The following is an 18,981-nucleotide window of genomic DNA, read 5'->3' as shown; positions in this document are numbered from 1 at the left end:
AAAGGACAAAATCAGGCCTCTGCTAATCAAGCTTATGTTAACAAGATAACGATAACAAGAAAAACAGTGATCATAAGAGCGACATACCACTGATGCTTGTGTAGTGCTTTGTCCTTGACAACCTGTCATGTTACCTCATTTGACCCTCACAACCTTCCTTATAGGTGTGAGGATTATTTCCTCATTTTCAGGGTGTGGAAGCTGAAGCCTGGAGAGGTCAAGGTCAGGCGGTAGATCTGGGAGTTTAGGGTGTTACGCAGCTCCGAGACCTTAAGAAGGAGGAAGTAATGGTTTGAACACAAGTTCTTCACCAGACCTGACCCTGTCCACTGTCAAGGAGGAAGTGAACACCTGAATGAAAGCAAAGATGCCAGACCAAGGAAGCCCTGAGTCCTTGTGTTTGGCCAAATGGCATCCCTGGAGTGTGCTGCTTCTCAGAAAGGTCAGACGTGGCAGAGGCTATTGGCTTGATGCTTTTCTCCCTGGGGAATTGATCAAAGGGCGTCCTTAGTCTCTTAAATTCAACCACTATGAAAGGCTATTGAACTCAACTCAGTCTTTAAGGTCCTTCTTAGAAAGTGATGAACATTATTAACTCTTCATGGCCGCTTATGGACCCAAGGCATCTCCACCTTTATCGCTAGCCTTCCAAGATGGTGCCAGCAGCATGCCTGGTCTTTGTCTCATTATAATGAGATCAATCAAAGTTTGCAGGCCAAGTAAGGGCTGCCTTGTCACACTGTAAGCTGCAATGGTTTCTCCTCTGGTGAGAGAATAACTTGTTTGCATCTAAAGATCTGATTTCCTCCAAATCCATGGAAGGTTAGAAGGCACCCAGTAGATATGCACAGGCCTCTCTGCTGCCTCTGGCTTTAGGCCAGCTCTTCTGTTGCATAGCTATTGGAATCACATGGTGAAATATCCAGGGGCACTCTGGACTGGGGTCTGTGCTGAAGCCCTTGCTTGCATTCTTTGAGTAGAAGTCAACATAATTGTGTTGGTGCCCATGTCTCAGGTCTCACCTGGACAATTGGTGTAGAGATGTTTGAAACTTTTTATCTGGATTTAGCAAGATGCTGAGATGTGTCACATGTCCCAGTGCATAATAACGTTTTTCTGCTTGGGAATCAAGATTCCCATCACCAAAGGATCAGGCTTTCACTTATGGTTGACATAAGTGAAACAGAACGTAACATTCTCCTTTGGACATACCATGTCTTCTCCAACCACCTTCCTACACAGGGAGCCATCTTTCCTCTGCTGCACCCGCTTCTCCATCAGACTCCATCAGTCCAACCAAGAGCTCAAAACAGCTGTGTGTATAAATGGTATTCTATATATAATAACAGTACATCACAATTATATGAACTATAACTCACATCTGTGTTCTCAGGTACATGTAGAGTATTATACACAACAAAAATTCGTTGTAATTCTGTATAGTATAATGTGCTGTATGTGTGTTATGTGTGTGTTTTATGCTATGAAATCACACTGTAATCATCATCTTTGCAAGGGTCTGGCAGAATGAAAGTATAGGAGTAGTTTACACCCATTGAAAATGTGTTTTAGAATCAAATCTTCCAGGTTTGCTGTGTCTTCACTTTTTCATCTGTACAATAAGGTTGGCATTACCCCTCGATAAAATTGTCATGAAGTTCAAATGTGGAGATAACTATGCAGAAATGGATGAGGATCAGTGTGGAAAGTAGGCCTCTGGAGTCTTTAGTTACCACTGTTGTTATCTACAAAGCTGCTACTTACAAGACATATTGCAAGGTCAGGATTTATTATGATTCCAGGGTTGCACACATTTCCTTCTACAAATGTATGCATGCCTAGCTTCAGATGCATTTACAAATAGATTTCCATCTCACCAAAGTTAAAAACAAAACCAACATGATAGAGGTTTGACCACTGAAGCATCCATACCTGCCAGAATTATCGTACATCATCTTTGACTCTACCTAGAAGCAGAGATTCAGAATCTAACCATAGGACACAATCATTATTAATATTTTAAAAATGATTGGTGGGGAAAATGTACTAAGTGCTTTTATACCAAGTTGGCCAACTCAAAGAGGCTCTTATTGCAAACAAAGGTGATATCTGTGGTTCTCCATGTAGTATGCCAAGAGTCAGGCTGCCTGGCTTCAGTGGTAATACAGTTTTCAGAGAGGACAGCTTCCAAAGACCATAGAGTAAGATTCTGAAAGAGTTAATATTCAGTAATGATAATATAAGATACAGTGAACAGCTGTGGTTGATAAACAAAAAAATCGTTGAGAGAGGGAAGAATCCATGTAGTCATGGTGAACTGCAATAGATTCACCAGTAGTACCCTGGCTTGTTTTTATAGTTTTGCCCTTCTCTTTGGATCACTGTGCAAAGGAATTATTTTCAATTTCTATTTAGTTATTATTTGGAGTTCTTAACTCTAAAGGTTTATCATAGGGGCTGGGGATTTAGCTCAGCGGCAAAAGCGCCTGCCTGGCAAGCGCAAGGTCGTGAGTTCGGTTCCTGGTACCGGAGAAAAACCAAAAAAAAAAAAAAAAGGTTTATCATATCACGGTGATATTCCCCATCAATAAATTATTGCTACAAGACAAATAGACAAATGACCTAGTTCCACTTCTACTCTGAGCCATGGCATGTAGGATGGTTGTTGCTCCTCAGCTCTGAGTTGCTGTGGAACTAGTGGCCTTTGGTGGGGACATGAAAATAATCATCCACTTCTGAGTCACTTTGAACCAAACTTTTAAAATGGTTCTTAGGTTTTTGGGTGTCTCAGTGTTATCCCTGGGTCTTTTTGGGGGATGATCTTCAAATATCCCTTAGGCATCCATGTAAACATTTAGGTTCTACTTTATTCTGATGAACAGTTTTCCTTTTGGAGTATCTCGAGTCCTTTCTCAGTGTTAGCTGTATGTAGCTTCCTGTATGCAGGGAACTTCATGAGTTGAATGGTTGAGGCTTGGAGATACAATATTCTCTCTGAGCTGCTTGGTTAGGAGTGTCTCTAAAACTCACTGATGCCCAGCTTAGCCTTAACTTGGTAGGGAGAATGGGCATGGATTTTTCTTATTTTAGTGACACTGTCTAGTATCTGTTCTAGTATGTTTTCCCTCTCTATAATAAAATTCTGAGTCTGAGTATTTTATAAAGAAGAGAGGTTTAGCTCATGGTTCTGGAGATAGGAGAGCATGGGTCTGGCTTCTGTTTGGCTCTGGTGATGGCCAAGGTGACAGACAGCATCACAGTAGGAACACAGTGAAGAAAAAGAGTTCAAGTGGCAAGACAGGATACAAGACAGATTCAAGATTCAGGCTTGTTCCTTTTATAACAACATGCTTTAATAAACACTGACCAGTGGCCCATGAAAACTTAATGCAGTCCAAAGACAGTGGCACAAGGGCCTAATCACTTCCTGCTAGGACCTATCCTCCTCATGTCCCCCAGTAATGGTTATCAAACTTCCTGCTAGGACCTATCCTCCTCATGTCCCCCAGTAATGGTTATTTATTGATGGGTTATCAAACTCACGATAACCATTTTGGTTTTTCTCCGGTACCAGGGCCTTCACAATGAACTACATCTCCAATCCTTTTGTAAAAGTTTTAAAATTTGGAAACAGGGTCTTGCAAAGTCACTAAGTTGCCCAAGTTGGGCTTGACTATGCAGTCCTCCTGCTTCATCCTCTCAGAGTGCTGGGATTGCATTTGTGTCTTGCAATGCCTAGCTAGACCCATATCTTAAAGATTCCACCACTTCTCAACATTGCCACACTAGGGACCAGGCTTTGAGTGCATGAGCCTGTGAGGGACATACTGAAATCCAGTCCCAAGCACGGTAACATCCTCCTCCTGCCCTGAGTCTACCCCCCAACTCCAAGGTGATAAACCATTTTTGTTGCTCCTATAATCCTGAGTCGACATTAGACATGTTATTTTTGTTGCTCTTTTCCAACAATCCCAGGCAAGTGTACTTTTCTTCCCTTCATTTTGTTCTTAATGCCAACCTCCAAGAATTTGCACATTGGCTTCTGCAAGTGGGAAAGTGGATCAAATTGAGCTCTGTGTTAGGTATAAGGGTAGAAACAAAAGAAGCATAAATTACTTGAAAGTCCACAATTCTTTTGGATCAAGGTGGGATGAAGCAGTGAGATTATATAGGGTTCAGCGCTGTTCTCTCTGTGCCTTGTGCTGGAGGGGCCCTGGTGTTATGGCAATGGAGTGGCTCTTGCCTTGGAAAGGCGTGGACTGTGAGGGATCAAGATGTGCACAAGAGCCCACAAAGCAGGCACCCTGCTGAGCAGAGCCTTGAAAGAGGAGTGCAGTTTGGACCTGTAGAGAAAGGAAGTCAAGAACAGGGTAGGTCAAGCAAGGGCAAGAGGCCCCAGAGAAAGAGGTCTATGTGCAGAGACCATCTGGTGGTGGGAGTGGAATGGGCAAATGGAGGGATGTTCTACAGGAGACTGAAGAGATGCTTGGGATGAACCACGAAGATCCTGATTCTGCTGAGGGGTAGGTGGCCATCACGGATTTGAGGCAAAGAAATCACAGGCTGTGTTTCTCCTTAAGATATTCACTCTGGTGTGCTTTGGGGAGGGCAGACAGAAAGTGAAGAGCTGGAGGGATGGGGGCCTTCTGGGGATTGCTGGGCTCACAGTCCAAGAAAGAGGCTGTACCCAACTCTGAGGGGCATACTGCAAAGACAAAGATCCGACAGGTAGAATGTCTGATCCTGGAGCCTGACTGACTATGAGGAAGAAGAAGGACAGAAAGAAAGAGAACCCATGGAACCTACTAAGAGGGAAGCAAGGATGTCACACTGAGTGAAGTTTGTGGGAAAATGAGCTTCAGGTCCCAACATTTGGTAGCTTCTGGTTTCTCAGGAACAAGGCTGTCTTGCTAGGATTTCTGCTGTGGCTGCTCTGGAAAAATGGATGACTTTGGTGTTTGGATGCTTTCCGGGATACATGCTTGGGTCCATTTATTTACTTGTTTATTTTTCTGAGCAAATGAAGCCCAGCCCTGGGCCTTGACCTCTCTGGGTACTGGGTGTGACAGCACTCATGAACCTCTGGGAATGGGGCCTGTACACTGCCCAGCCCTGGAGCAAAGGAAAAAGCTCCATTGTAACTTCCCAAACTGGAATCTTCGTTGTATCTTTAAGACAACAGGATATATGTGTGTCTGTGTGTCTATTTGGGGGCAGAGAGATCAAACTCAGAGGTGTAGTAGATTTCCATGAAAATTCATCTTCTGTTTTAAATTAGAAGCTTTCTAGAAAAGTTTCATTGCAGGAAGCAATATTCAAAATTTAACTTCTTTAAAACTGGAGCTGGCCTTGATTATCTGATCAGCCTGGTCCCTGGAGTGGTATCTTCTGCTATGTCCCTTGTTACTCTCGGCTTCCACAAATCCCTCTAGCTCAGCCCATCCAACTCTGCTTCAGAGTAGGGCTTGGTTTGTATTTCTGTCCCCCCTTACCCTTCAAGCCCCCTCCTTTGCTTCACTCACCAATACAGAGTTCATGGGGGATAGGAAAGCGGACTGGCTTTGCACTGAGCCCTGAGCCAGACTCTCAGATGGAGGGGTTTATGGTTTCTATGGAGAATTAGAATTTGCAAAGTATAGTTTGTGGGCTGAAAGCTACCTGTCGTCTGTTTTTATACAGCCAGTGAGCTAAGAATGGTTTTACGTTGTTTTTAAATGTTGGGAAAAAAATTCCAAAGGAGAATATTTTCTATGAAAGGAGAAAATTATATGAAATCCAAATTTCACTGTGTAGAAGGAAAGTTTTAAATTTCATCAGTAAAAAGTTGGAGTAATTTGTTTCCCTTCTCATTCTGTATTTATATAATATCTTTGGTTTCATTTCTTGGCCTAAACGATTTACTATCTAACCTTTTTATCGAAAAAGCTACAGGCGTTAGGTGATTTTTTTCTCTGTTTCCCTAGTAAGTCTGGATTAAAAACTCGGAGAGGATGGCAAGTTCAAACCCGGCCTGAGCAATTTAGTGACTTAGCCAGACCCTGCCTCAAAATACAACCTAAAACAAAACAAAAAACAAAAAACATCTGAGGATGTAGCTCAGCATACAGTTTAAGCCACAGTACCACAAAAAGAAATGTGGGTAGAATGGAAAGATCCTCTAACTCTCAGTTTTTGTGCTTTTTTATTGTTTATTATTTGATTTGTGCAGAGTGAAAATAGGAACATGGATGATATTGTTGTTAATGATCATGACCCTTTGAGGACTGGGGCGGTCAGAGTGTGAGCACAGAGCTGACCAGCCACTTTTTCTTCCCGTAGGTCACAGGCCTTTCCAGTGTCGCTACTGTCCATACAGTGCCTCTCAGAAGGGGAACCTGAAGACCCACGTCCTCTGCGTCCATCGCATGCCTTTCGACAACAGCCAGTATCCCGACCGCAGGTTCAAGCGCTCCAGAGTTGACTCGGAGGCCTCTGGGAATTTTGAGGAGCCCACAGCTGTCAAGGCGGGGAACTCAGCAGAGCTAACAGAGGAGGGCAGCAAGGGCCCGGAGGAGAGTAACTGAGCAGACCCACTGTACACTGCAATATTATTTTACACAGTTTTAAGATGATGCATCTGTTAAAAGAGTTCGCTAACTGCGTTCCAAGGGGAAAAATCATGTACAATCCCCCCTCACTAGTGTATAGAACATTTAAAGAAATTTTAAAAGATATCTATATATATTAAAAAAAAATCCCCCAGCCCTTGAACATGGCTGCTAAACTGTTACCCGGCAACAAGTACTTCCAAACAATGCAGGTGGGAGAAAAGTGATTTCAGAAATGCTCGGTGTCTTTAGAGCTCCACAAAGCTGGGGGCCCTTCCAACTCGAAAGTCGTCTTTGTCCAAAAATAATGCTCTTAACCGAAAAGCGATACCATCTAAATGATTTAGCGTTGCCTTGAAGACGGAGGGGCTATGTTTTCCTTGTTGAAAACACCTCTATAATCTGACACCAGCTGCTGTCATTGGCCTAGCACCCTAATGAGATGTGCGGTGCCAGTCAGACTGGAGAGGTCACTGCAGAGAAAATCAATTCACGTGGTGTCCTTCTGCACTCCCGGAGAAACCTTAGAAGGACCGCAGGCAGCGCCAGGGCTGACCGACACTGCAGCGGATTGCGATCTTAAATGTGCATTTAAAAAAAAAAAAAATACATAGCCAAATGAATCAATGGTCAGGAAGTATCTGCAGACAAACATCCATTGCAGGTTTGATGCGTAATTCTCTCTTTTTTTTAGATCAAATTGCAGTATTGAGAGATATGTTTTTCCCCTCTCCTTGCTTGTCTTTTTAATTTTTTTTTTTTTAATTTTTGGATGAAGAGGATTGATATTAAAAATAAATTGTAGGGTACATTGCGTAAAATGTTAGGAAAACCAGCCAGCCCTATTCATAGAAAGAGCTGGTGAGAAATGGCAATTTATGTGAAAATAGAAAGTTTTTTTTATTATGATTTTTTGTTCAAATTTTACTTGAATGAAGGCTGCTCTGGTCCCTGTTATCAGATATTTTTTTTCTTGTGTTGGTTTTTGTAAGTGTCGCAGACATGAAGGCTGATTTTCTTCTCCAGCAAGCTCTTAGGAAATAGCTGGTATTAAAGTATGAATCTAAACATCCTGTTCTCTATCTTTAAAGAAGAAAACTGTTTGAGTTAAAATGTTCATTTTTGTAAAACAAATGTGTTCTATATTTTTGTAGATTTTAGATTTTCTACTGATTGGATACTCCAAATTTATCAAGTTCTGCACCACACAAAGGGAGATTTTGAGGGTCCATAATGAAACGCTTAACTGATTTTTTTTTTTAAAGCGATTTGAGAAAACTAGCTCAAGGTTTATTCTTGAATCTGCTCGAATGATGTAAAAGTTCCGCCTTTTCACATACTTCCTTTGAGTGACATGACTTGGTGCTGTTGCTTGTGACGGTAGAGAAGTATTGAAGTATTAACTTCCTCTAAAACAAAATCATTCAGACTTTAAAAAAAAAATGAAATAAAAAGTCAATCTTTCCTTGCAGGCTGGGAGCACACAATAAAACCCCAGGGCCTTAAAAACTTCAGCTCTGCCTACAGCAGTTTACAAAAATACTAAACTGCAATCAATGTAAATAAAATTCTTAGCGCTATCCTGAGACCAGAAAGAATCTCAGGCTAATAAGGAATCCGGTTTGCATATGCTGTCAAAGGGTGTCATCTAACCGAGGTTTCAGTGCAAATGAGGTCTCTGTTCAACTCAGACCCATCTGGCATAGAGCAAGCTGCTTTCTTGTTTTCCTAGTCTAGTTCTCACTGCCTTACTTAAAACGAGTTGATAAACTTAATGCAACTGTTTCTATGATCCTAGAGAAAGGACTGAAAATGTTATTGGAAACTTTCTGACTGTAGTAAGCTTTAGGATTTTAACTGCACTACTGTGTTTGGTGACTCTGCCAGTCGCTTGCTTTCTGTGTGTTTGCCCCGCCTTTGGTATCTTAGCAAAGAAAAAGAAAAAAAAGAAAAAAGAAAAAAAGAAGAAAAAAAAAAACCCAAGAAAAAGGAAAAAAAAAAAGTGGAAAAAAATGAGAGCCACATTCCATTTCTAGCACTTTGGGAGCTCTTTCAGTATTCTTTGTGTCTTCTGGGCATCGTCAGATGCGACAGGCAATAATTCTGTTTGTGACACTGGGAACATCCCCTCTTCTTTGTGGCGTGTGTGTTGATTCCATTTTGTCCAGTGCTACCATCCTTATCCCCCCTCTGACACAGGCCTTCTTTCCAGAACATTTGTAACTTGTAATACAAACAAGTGACAGCCGCAGTGATGCCATGTCAGTTTCTGAATGTCATCAGGTTCTCATATCTAAACATGTCAAGTTTTTTCCCTGTAACTTCTGTAGTCTGTGATGCTGGTCATAATACTGTCTACATTCCTACACGAAGAAAAAAAAATCTATCTTGGAGGAAATCTGAGATCAATAGAGTAGAGGATTTTGTTGCTATGCTTGTAACAAGTAGAAAACTTTGTATTTAAAGTTTATTCTTGGTCATTATTTATTATTATAATACATCAGTTGACAGAACTTTATTCTGGTATAGAAAGTATTAAAAGTTGTTTTTTCAGCAATGACTGTTTTCTTTCTGCTGTTAGAATAAAATGTCTTTGAAGCAGTCTGGTTTCATCCAGTGTTTTACACAGCCAAAGCTCTACCTCCAGGGAAGCAACAGCAACAAAACAGCTTTTTCTATTCCCTGTCGTTTACAATGAATGGTGAAACATATTTTTTCCAGGTCTGTCAGACTTGGCAAAACTTGGTTAAACCCCACTTATAATATTCCTCATTGCCTTATACTTTTTCAGATTGAATGAGTATCTATGCAGTTTAGGGGTGTGTGTGTGCTTGAGGGTGTGTGTACGTGTGTGTGTACGTGTGTGTGTGTGTGTGTGTGTGTGTGTGTGTGTGTGAACTGCCTTGCTTTCAAGGTTTTTGGACATCAATTTCAATAAGTTAAAACCTATGGAGAGACTCATGTTCCTCATATTAGCCCAATTAAATAAGGCATTTAGAGCATTAGTAGTTGTTACACTTTTCTATTGATAGAAAGAGTTCTTTTTTAAAAAAAAAATCGTGTGCAAGGAAGTCTCTTACTTCCAAAGTATCAGTGGACAGTCTGAATTTTTCCTCTAGAAGAAAAGAAATAGAACAAAGAGTAATAAAGTCTGTGGCATCAGAGACTCCAAACAAAGCAGGACTCTGACATTGATTTGAGAAGGTTTGAAATGTGTGCTCAATACTTGGTGCATAAAAGTTCTTTTTGATTTTTCTTTTTTGTGTGTTTTATTTTGGTCTCAAAAACAAGCTTGCATGGTGAACGCTGCAGTTATGGATTATCATCCACTGAAATGTTGGGGCCAAGTGCCTCCACCCACATCTCACAGGAATTTGTAAGCACTCCTTGTTTCTTCTGGGACTGAAACTGTCTGTGTCCTGGGGTGAGAACAGATGAATGAAATTTTCACCAGATCTGGCTGTGCGGATGAACGTTGCAGATGAGTTACAAGGTTACCATACGGGTATCAGAAAGAAATCTTTAGGGAAGATGGCTCATGTGTAGAAGGCTGAGTAAAAGGTCACAACTTTTTCCCAAACAACATACACCATAGATCTGAAACCCACAGGGGCTAGGTGAGACACTCCAGGGGTGAAGGGAGGACTGTAGGAATCATGGGGTGTCAAGGGGACTGGAGAGCAAGACCCTCAGCCATGGGGCTAGCGCACCCTCAGCAGCTGCACACCATCATGATGAGGAATGTGCCATCAGGCCTCTGAGTTTCTAAAAGGTAGTAGACACCTGGATTTTGTATTGTCTTCCAATTGCTCCATGTTGGCTGAAAATTTGTTTTTTAAAAACTATGCAATGCATGGATGGACAAAATGTGGTATATCTATAGAAAAGAATATTATTCTGCTGTAAAAAAGGAAGAAAAGGCCAAAGTGCTACAGCATGAATGAACCATGAAAGAGTGAGCTGTAAAAACCTACATGTCATAGGATTCCCTTTATTCGTGGTGCCACTGAGACAGAAAGTGGTTGTCTCGGGTGGAGAGGAGGGGAGAATGGAGTGTGACAGCTAAAGAGAATGCAGTTTCTTTCTGAGGTGATGAAAATGGTCTGAAATTAGATAGCAAAGACGTTGCCCTGTTCTGTGAATATAATAACAACCACTGAATTGTACATTTTAATAGGGGTGCATTTTATGGTTTGTGAATAAAGCTGTTACAAAAAGTAAAAATAAAACTGGAGACAGACAACATTTTTAAGAAGCATCCATATATATATATATATATACATATATATATATCCATCAAGATAGATTTGAACTATAGAGATGATGCATATATAGATTTAGTAGAGTGTAAATAACACAAAATTGTTAGTGTAATGACTTGACTTTAATCACTAATTATATTACTCTTTGGCTGCATAATCTTGAACAAATCAACTCTTCTGAGTTCGTTGATCATATATGTAACATTGTGAGAGCTAAATGCAATTGGGGGGAATTATACACACATTTTGTGAGGTACACTACAAATCTTAGGTATTGCGCCTACTGTAGCACAGTGAGTTATGGGTAAATTGGAGATTAATGCTATGCCCACGAAAAGCTATGCATTAATAAAGCCCTTGTGCTTTGGAAAGTTTCCCTGGTTGTCAGGTGGCTGGGATTCGTCCATCCTCACCCCTCAGATAAAATAATCTTGGATAAATGTCTCAGACTCTTAGTTTCCAAAATGCTCATTTGAAAAATTGGAACGTTAACATCTCTCATCATTCTCAAGGAAAGCAGGGAGGAGGCTGGGGAAACAGAAAATGCAATGGGGAAAAGATTGGTCTTAGCATTAGATTTTGCTCTAGTCTCTTATATTCTACTCACAGATATTTATCTAGGACCTACTGTGTGCCAGGTGTTGGCAGCACTGTCTCGGGAGGAAACAGGCTTTAATCAGATAATCACATGAATAAATATAAATGTTCTGGGAGAAGAGATTCAAGGAGAATAGGACTTTCCCATATAACAGAAGACTTCTTGAGGAGATGATAGTCTGAGAGATAAAGGACATCATGCCAGGTGGTGGAAGCAACAGCTATAAAACCCAGGCTAAGTGTAGACAGGTTTTCCAGTCCTGTCTCAGCCTCTCAGCAGCTGTATGAACCTGGCTGGTCATTGTATTTCTTCTAATCTGTACAGTGGGAAATAGGAATGTTGACAACAGGGGGCTCTCTCTGAGGTTAAATGAGATAGTATGCATAAAGAACTGCATAGAGAGCAAGAAAGATGCCACCAGATTTTGAAGGACCATTCTCCAAAGTGACGATGGCTAGGAACATCTGAGAACATGGAACTAGTAGTGAATTCTGCAGATGTAGGGCTTTCTGACCCTGCTCAGCCAAGATTAAGATCATATTCGATCCATACGCTTTTTTTTCAACAAACTTACAGGATCTGAGAGAAGGTAGCTACCTCTTGCATCTGGGTTCCCCAGGGCCCTAGGAAGAAATAGGCGGAAGTCCCCTGCGACCACTTTAGGTCTTGATATAGATCCAGTTGATCGCTCTGCACGGAACTGACCAAGCTGAAAGCAACTCCTTGCTGGACGAGCCAGTGTAGGTTGATCAGCCATCCTGGTTTACCCAGGAGTCAGGCGTTTCCCATGACAGTAGACTTTTAGTGTCAAAACCAGGGCAGTTCTATATTAACCCAAATGGTTATCAGCCTAGGTCTAAGCCCATTTCATCTAAGGGCGTATGTTTCTCCAAGTCAAGTTGTCAGTCACAGCTGTCTGTGACTGAGGACTCCCTTTCTGAGGGAACCTGGGGACCAGGGAGCTCAGAGTGTGGGCTTTTACAATGCAAGACTTGTGTTGGAATCTTTACTGTCTGTCACAGCACCTTTGCTACAAAAATGAAAAGTGACAGCGACCCAGAGCATTTAGCAAGAGGTCTGCCATGTGGGCATTTTTTTGTATGGTGCATTCTCACTGTTCTCACTGAGTGACTAAATGGATCTTTGTTCCTACTTCATGCCCAAGTGGGGATGGCACAAGTATAAATTTCTCTTCCTAGCAGCCGGAAGGTGCTGAGCTGCTGATACCCAGCATTAAGATGCTATTTTGTGCTGAGAAACTTTTATAAAGATGATAACCCTGCTGTCTCTTGTAGTTTGGGCTTTGCATACTTCCCCCTCTCTGTTTAACATCTGTATTGTAACAGTATATTATGAAAACCTCACCTGGTGTGTTGTAAGCACAATCCCAAGAAAATTAGTATTAAATATTGTGATCTTCGTTTCAAGATAGAAGGGCTGGGCACATTCCACTGAACTAGAGGTATGTTTCCATGGGGAAGCAAAAAAATTCATAAGGTAATGCAATATTAAAAATGTAGCCCAGCTGAGCATTCCATGTAGGGCCTTGTGTAGAGTTTTAATCTCATCACCTGTTGGTGCTAAGAGAAAAGAGAGATATGGGGGGGTGTTGGGGAGACCAGGAGGGAGAAGAAGAGCTTGTGTGAACAGGGGAATCACGAGCAAAGAGGAGGGGGAAAATTTAAATGATCCCAGACCGAACTGTTTTGCTGTTAATACAGAAATACAGTGCAAGACACATTTAATGGGCTCTATTTTTTATTATACTATGCTGAATAATTAAGTTTGAGGCTAAGTGTCACATGGATTTATCTTTTAATTAAAAAAGCATGGTTCACGCATATTTGAGTGGTAGTCCAAATAAATGCAATATAGAAATTTATGTTTGTTTATCTAGGTGTTAATTACCTAGAGATTGTTCTGGATTACTTCTTTTTATAAAGTGTCATAGGCTCGTTGTCAGAAGGAATAAAGCTCGCCCGTGGAACCTTATCAATTTGCTAACTATAGTGCTGGCCTGACCTGGGGAGGGGGAGGGGAAAACTTTGGGGATTGTTGTGTATACACACGCCCCCATTCAACCCACACCAAATAAAACAGTCGTTTTAGAAAATATTCCTAGGACATAAAGGCACAAATATATCTTCGTTGTTTTACAGCCTCTTGTCCACAGCTATTTATAAAACATGTGATTATTTATGCGTCAGGTTATGAGAAGTTCGCTGGGAGAAGCGGTAAAGGAGGCTCCATCAATCCCGTTACCTGGTACCCGGGAGGGGCTGAGGGAGGGGAAGGTCGCCTGGGGGAAAAGTGGGCTGAGACAGGAAGCTGGCTGCTGTGATTTGTCTAAAACGTGTCAGTTTTGCCCTCAGAAAATCCAGGCAGTGGGAGAGAGACAGCAAAGCTGAAGGCCAGAGGTCACTTTCTTTTGAAACCAAGGATGCCCAGCAAAGAATCCAGAGTCACCCACAAAGTGTTCTTCATTCCTTCAGGCAGTCCTTGCTTTGTTCTTTGTTTACAAAGTGATTTGGGGTGGCAGGTTCAATCAAAGGGCTTGGAAGAAAACAGAAACTTTGGTCAAAAGGCTCGACTTCAAAGAAATAAACGTTTCGCGGACAGGAAGAAGCCCACTGGGATCTGCAAACCTCCACTTTAGGGTGCACACTTTTGTCCTGAAGATTTCATTTCCTTGCTTTCTCTGCACTGCTTTACTTTTCTTTTTTTAGGCAGGATCCTACTGCCGTGCAGGCTGCCCTTGAACTCATTTGTGTAGCCCAGGCTGGTCTCAAACTCATCTTGATCTTCCTGCCTCGGCCTCTGCAGTGCGGGGGTCACAGGCGCGCGCCCCCACGCCCAGCCTACCTTGTCTCTTTTTGCTGCACACACAAATTTTCGTTTATCAGACACCAGAAAATCAGACTAAGTTACTGTGGGTCCTGATGGACAATGCCCTGCGTGATGGGCTATTTTCCCGGGTCTCACAGACAGCGGTGGGGCAGACAGGCACCCACACTCAAGCCAAGAAGAGGGGAGCCACGGAAGCTCCTATCCAGCAACCGGCCCTGTGAGGAGGCTTTCCTTGGAGAAGGTTTCATTTTCATTTTTTGTTTCCTTCCTCCTGGCGCCCAGGCGGACTAATGGGGCGGGTCGCCGTCAGGTCCGCGACCTTGCTCTTGGCTGCGCGCCTGGAGAGGTGGCCCGGGCCGGGCACTGTGCGGGGCGCGGCGCCAGGCGGGGGCGCCCGGGGCCTTCGTGTCGCCACGGGGGCGGGGGGCGTCCTTGGGCGCCGACTCGCTGCAGCCCGGGCCACCGGATCAGTCCCGCGGCTCCGGGGATCAAAGCAGTGAAGAGTCGGCCGTGCAGGATGAGCTTGCCGCACCCCAGCAGTATGATGCCCAACTCTTCAGTCCCCGCCGAAGAAGGAAGGAAGGGGACCAACGCAGAAGGCGCAGAGGCTCAGCGACGCCCGGCTGGTAACTCCTCCGCCGCGGACCCGAGCGACGCCTCCAATCTTTTCAACTATTGACACTTAACTCTGCTTTGCGTTCCACCGCTGCTCCTTTCCTCCCTAGAATCATGGCTGTTATCAGAAACTGGGACCCAGAGGCACTGGGGTGGCGGGTGGGGCGCTCCTGAGGGCAGCAGGACAATTTTTCTCACCTAAGGGCTGGGTGAACACCGCGCTGGGTTCCTGTCCCAGCCGGCCCGGGAGGGACGCAGGCCCTGTGGGTGTTGGCAGGCCCAGTGCTGGAGGGGACACAGCCTGCAGGGCTTTGGGGAGGAGGCCGAATCTGAAAAGGACATGGAGGGATCCATGTGCTCAGGAATATCATTTAAAAAGTGAAATTTTATATCATTTAATTATTGCCCATTATCGCTGCTTCCCTTCAAACCCTTGCATTGTGAGGTGAAATTAACCACTGCAAAGCCTACAGTTCTGCAGCATTTAGAATATCCAGGACACTGTACAGCTACGGATTGTGCTCCGTTCCTACACACTGGTGTCCTTGCCTCTGAAGATAACTCCACACTCATTAAGCAGTCCAGCCCCCATCGCCCAGCACCTGCCAAACACCAGCCTGCTTTCTGTCTCTACAGATTGACTTATTGCTAGTGTTTCATATACGTGCAATCAGACAATGTGTGACCTTTTATGTCTGGCTTATTTTGTCAAGCAAAAAATGTTTTTGAGATTCATTTACATTGTAACACACAACTCTGTCATTCTTTTTTGTGACCTGCTCTGGCCTTGCAGGTCTCCAATTTCATCTTTCACTCTGTGTCAATGTTCTCTCTCTCTAGCCAACATGGCTTTTGTATTTCAGACTGGTCAAACCTGGCCTTACCCCAGGGCCTTTGAATCTGCTGTTTCCTCTTGGCTTTTTCATGCGTGGCACGTTCTTCTTTGATTTTCAGCTCCAAGGGAAACTTTCTTTTTCAATAGGATTTGTTGGCCCCCAACCACTGCATCATACCTCAGCCCATCACCCTATTTCTGCCTAGCTGTGGCAGTAATCACTCTCTGAAAATCCCTCTCTGTCTCTCTCTGTCTATCTCTGTCTCTGTGTCTCTGTCTCTGTCTGTCTCTCTCTGCACACTTATATTCTACTGCTCTTACTGGACTGAGGATTCCATGAGAACAGGGCTCCATCTTTAATAGCTTGGGTATGAACAATGCCCCACATAGTACAAACATTTATAAAGTAAAATCACATTCCAGTTAACTTTGATAATGATCACTAGAATATTGTGGACATCGTGCAAGCTTTGTACAAAGAAATTCCAAAACTGGGGAGGTGGCTTACTGGTAGAGGAGAGGAAAGGTAGGAAGGGAGAAGTGTTAGCTGGGTGTGGCACTTTGGAAGGCTGAGGCAGGAGGATCACAAATTGAAGCCCAGCCCAGGTGATTTAGCAAGACTCTGTCTCAAAATAAAAAGTAAAAACAGCAGGGGTTGTAGCTTGATACTTCAATCCCTAGTACTGCAACAAAACAAAATGGAAACAAGGAAAGAAATTCCTTTGGTGGTCTATAGAAAAGAGACCCTCAAGCAAAGCTGAATATCGACTCAGCTCAGTGGCAAACTGGCAGAGCCCTGGAGGAGGACTTGGCGTGGTCCTCTGTCTTGCCATTGGTATGGGCGCATGCCTGGCTGTGGGGGAGAAAGGCGGGTGTCAGCCATCCTGACGGGCTGGTCTGTGCTTGCCCTGCACACTGGGGTGGTCTGAGACCAGCTCCCTGCAAAGTGAGTGACTGCTGCCTTGTGGGAAGCTATGCACGGGAAGCCTGGAGCCAAAGCTGCCACAATGGGCGCCTCCCTCCTGCCTTTGCACCTGTGTTTCCTCATCTGTTTATATCTGCCAAGCAGGCTTGCTGCTCACGGGGAAGTGAGGGGTCCCGCACATGGGTTACTACCACAATCATTAGTATCAAAACCTGCATGTGCTCTCCTTGTGCCAAGGTGTGGGCAGGGGCACCAGAACCCAGCAGCCTGGTCAGCGCCGGCTGGGGCCACCCCGGTTCCCTCTTCTGTCCTGTTGACCCTGGCCACCCTCGTGCCTGTGACCCCGGGGTCAACGCCTCTTCTTAATGCCTTTCCATTTCTCCATTTGCTGACGGAGGTGATTTTCGGTGAGGTTCACATAAATACTTCAAAAATAATTCATGATGAAGAGGAACACTTCTGGAATAGATGATGGCACGGCGAATTAAACGCTTTATAGGTCCGTGTGTAAATTATTTTAATGCATGTAATAGATCCACCCAGGGAGACTAGAGTCCCTTTAGGTCAGGCCTCTTCACCCCTGGGGCCCGGAGGGTGGTGGGAGCAGGTGGCTGGGAGCCTGCTCTGCTGGGGTGTGAATCATTTCCTTCCGCAAAGACCTCCTCCCCCAGCACTTAGGTCCTCCTAACCTGCGGACGGAATGGGAACGTGTCCGTGTCTGGCCAGGCGGAGCCACGAGCCAGGAGCCAGCTGAGGCAGTGTGAGGGCATTTGTCAGCTGTGACGCCGGCCTGACCCACACCCTGCCTTCCATTCATCGTCCGGTGCTTTCCAGAGAGGCGGGGGTTTCAGGAATGCTGATGTGTGGTACCAGACATTTAAAATATTTTGTTTCCTTTCGACACTTTGGGCAGTATGACTCATGGTTCAATTCAGGCCCTCAACAATCACCATGTGTCATTTAGACTCACTGTATGTTCCTGTTGGAAGAAATCTTAGAGGTCATTGTGTCCAACATACCCATTCAAAACAAGAGAAGTCCAAGAGCTCAGAAAAGCTCCAGGTTTTGGATTTTGTGCCCCAAGAGGCAGAAATCAGTGCATGGGTTCTGAGATGACCCATACAATACTGGTGGAGCACTAGCGAAGGACAGTTGTAGGGGTTTTGGAAGCACTGAAGCGAGCTTGTGATCCCAAAGAGAAGAATTCATGGGTTGCAGAATGTGTAGCTCTGTGCATGATGGTCAGGCAAAGGAAGCAGGGTGACAGTGCTTTTTTTATGTTGGCCGGTTGTGCCATATCTGGAGAGGAGCGTTCATTCACTCAGTATTTAGTGATCAAGCGCCCGACCTGGGGTGTGAGCTGGGCGCTGGCCACATAGCTACGGGAAACACACACAGGCCCTGGTTTCAGGGAACTCGCAAGTGCTTGAGGGCTTTAGCAAGGACACAAGTCAGGCAAACTACAGTGACGCAGGCATGTGTTTGCTGAGTTCTGGGACAAGCTGCCCTGCACAGAGAGCTCCTTGATGGCCTGTTTATCTGCATCAACACTTCCTCCTTTGCTGACTCAGTCGTGCACATCAGAGTCGAGCAACAGGGACAGAAAATCGAAAAGAAGAAGACTAGAATGTGGATGTACATAGAAGCTTCCACCTAGAAGGATCAGTTTGCTCCAAAACAAAGACCCAAATGTTCCCGATGAGTTCTACAAGGGGCAGGCAGGTCAGGAAGATGTGGGACCAGGATGTGGGGTCATTATGGATTGACTGTCATGCTCTGCCCCACAGATTTATATGTTGAGGTCTGCAGCTCCATTGTGATGGCATTAAGAAATGAGATGCTGCAGTATGATAGCACAAGCCTGTCATCAGGAGGCTGAGGCAGGAGGAGCCCCAGTTCAGGACAGTTCAAGTTCAACTCTGTCCTTGGCTACGTAGTGAGATCATGTCTGAAAAAAGAAATAAAGCCTTTGGGGGGTGACTAAATCATAAAGAGGCAGCTCTCGTGAGTGGGATTAGTGCCCTTATAAAAGAGGCCCTGGGGAAGTTTCTCACCTTTTCTTTCTTTCTTTTTTACCTTATGATGACACATTGAGAAGATGGCTGTGTATGAACACGGAGCCAGGCTCGCATCAGACAGAGATGCTGGCACCCTGATGTGACACCTCCAGACTCTGGACCTGTAAGATATAAATCTCGATTGTTTATAAAGCTTGAATGGGGGCTGGGGATTTAGCTCAGCGGCAAAAGCGCCTGCCTGGCAAGCGCAAGGTCGTGAGTTCGGTTCCTGGTACCAGAGAAAAACCAAATAAA

At 44.1% G+C, this 18,981-nt stretch overlaps 1 protein-coding gene and 1 long non-coding RNA gene across 11 annotated transcripts in view; both read left to right on the top strand.

Moving 5' to 3' along the window:
- The window catches only part of Znf536 (zinc finger protein 536), a 439,406-nt gene extending 430,218 nt beyond the window's left edge, over positions 1-9,188 (top strand). For all 9 annotated transcript variants that reach the window (XM_005400098.1, XM_005400099.2, XM_005400097.2 and 6 more), the window contains one exon: positions 6,319-9,188. In XM_005400098.1, coding sequence (XP_005400155.1) covers positions 6,319-6,563 — 245 coding nt within the window. In that variant the 3' untranslated portion in view covers positions 6,564-9,188. The remainder of the gene's footprint in view (positions 1-6,318) is intronic.
- A 4,010-nt stretch (positions 9,189-13,198) lies between these two features.
- The window catches only part of LOC102006893, a 19,195-nt gene continuing 13,412 nt past the window's right edge, over positions 13,199-18,981 (top strand). The window contains exons 1-2 of one of the 2 annotated variants that reach the window (XR_001236952.1): positions 13,199-14,920; positions 18,768-18,850. This is a non-coding gene — a long non-coding RNA (uncharacterized LOC102006893). The remainder of the gene's footprint in view (positions 14,921-18,767; positions 18,851-18,981) is intronic. The other variant, XR_263395.2, reaches the window with a different exon arrangement.

The sequence above is a fragment of the Chinchilla lanigera genome, unplaced genomic scaffold (genome assembly GCF_000276665.1).
Source record: "Chinchilla lanigera isolate Chin_1 unplaced genomic scaffold, ChiLan1.0 scaffold00067, whole genome shotgun sequence".
In the NCBI taxonomy this organism is placed as follows: Eukaryota; Metazoa; Chordata; class Mammalia; order Rodentia; family Chinchillidae; genus Chinchilla; species Chinchilla lanigera.
Note: the sequence above shows the minus strand (reverse complement) of the source record. Positions and strands in the feature narration are given on the sequence as shown.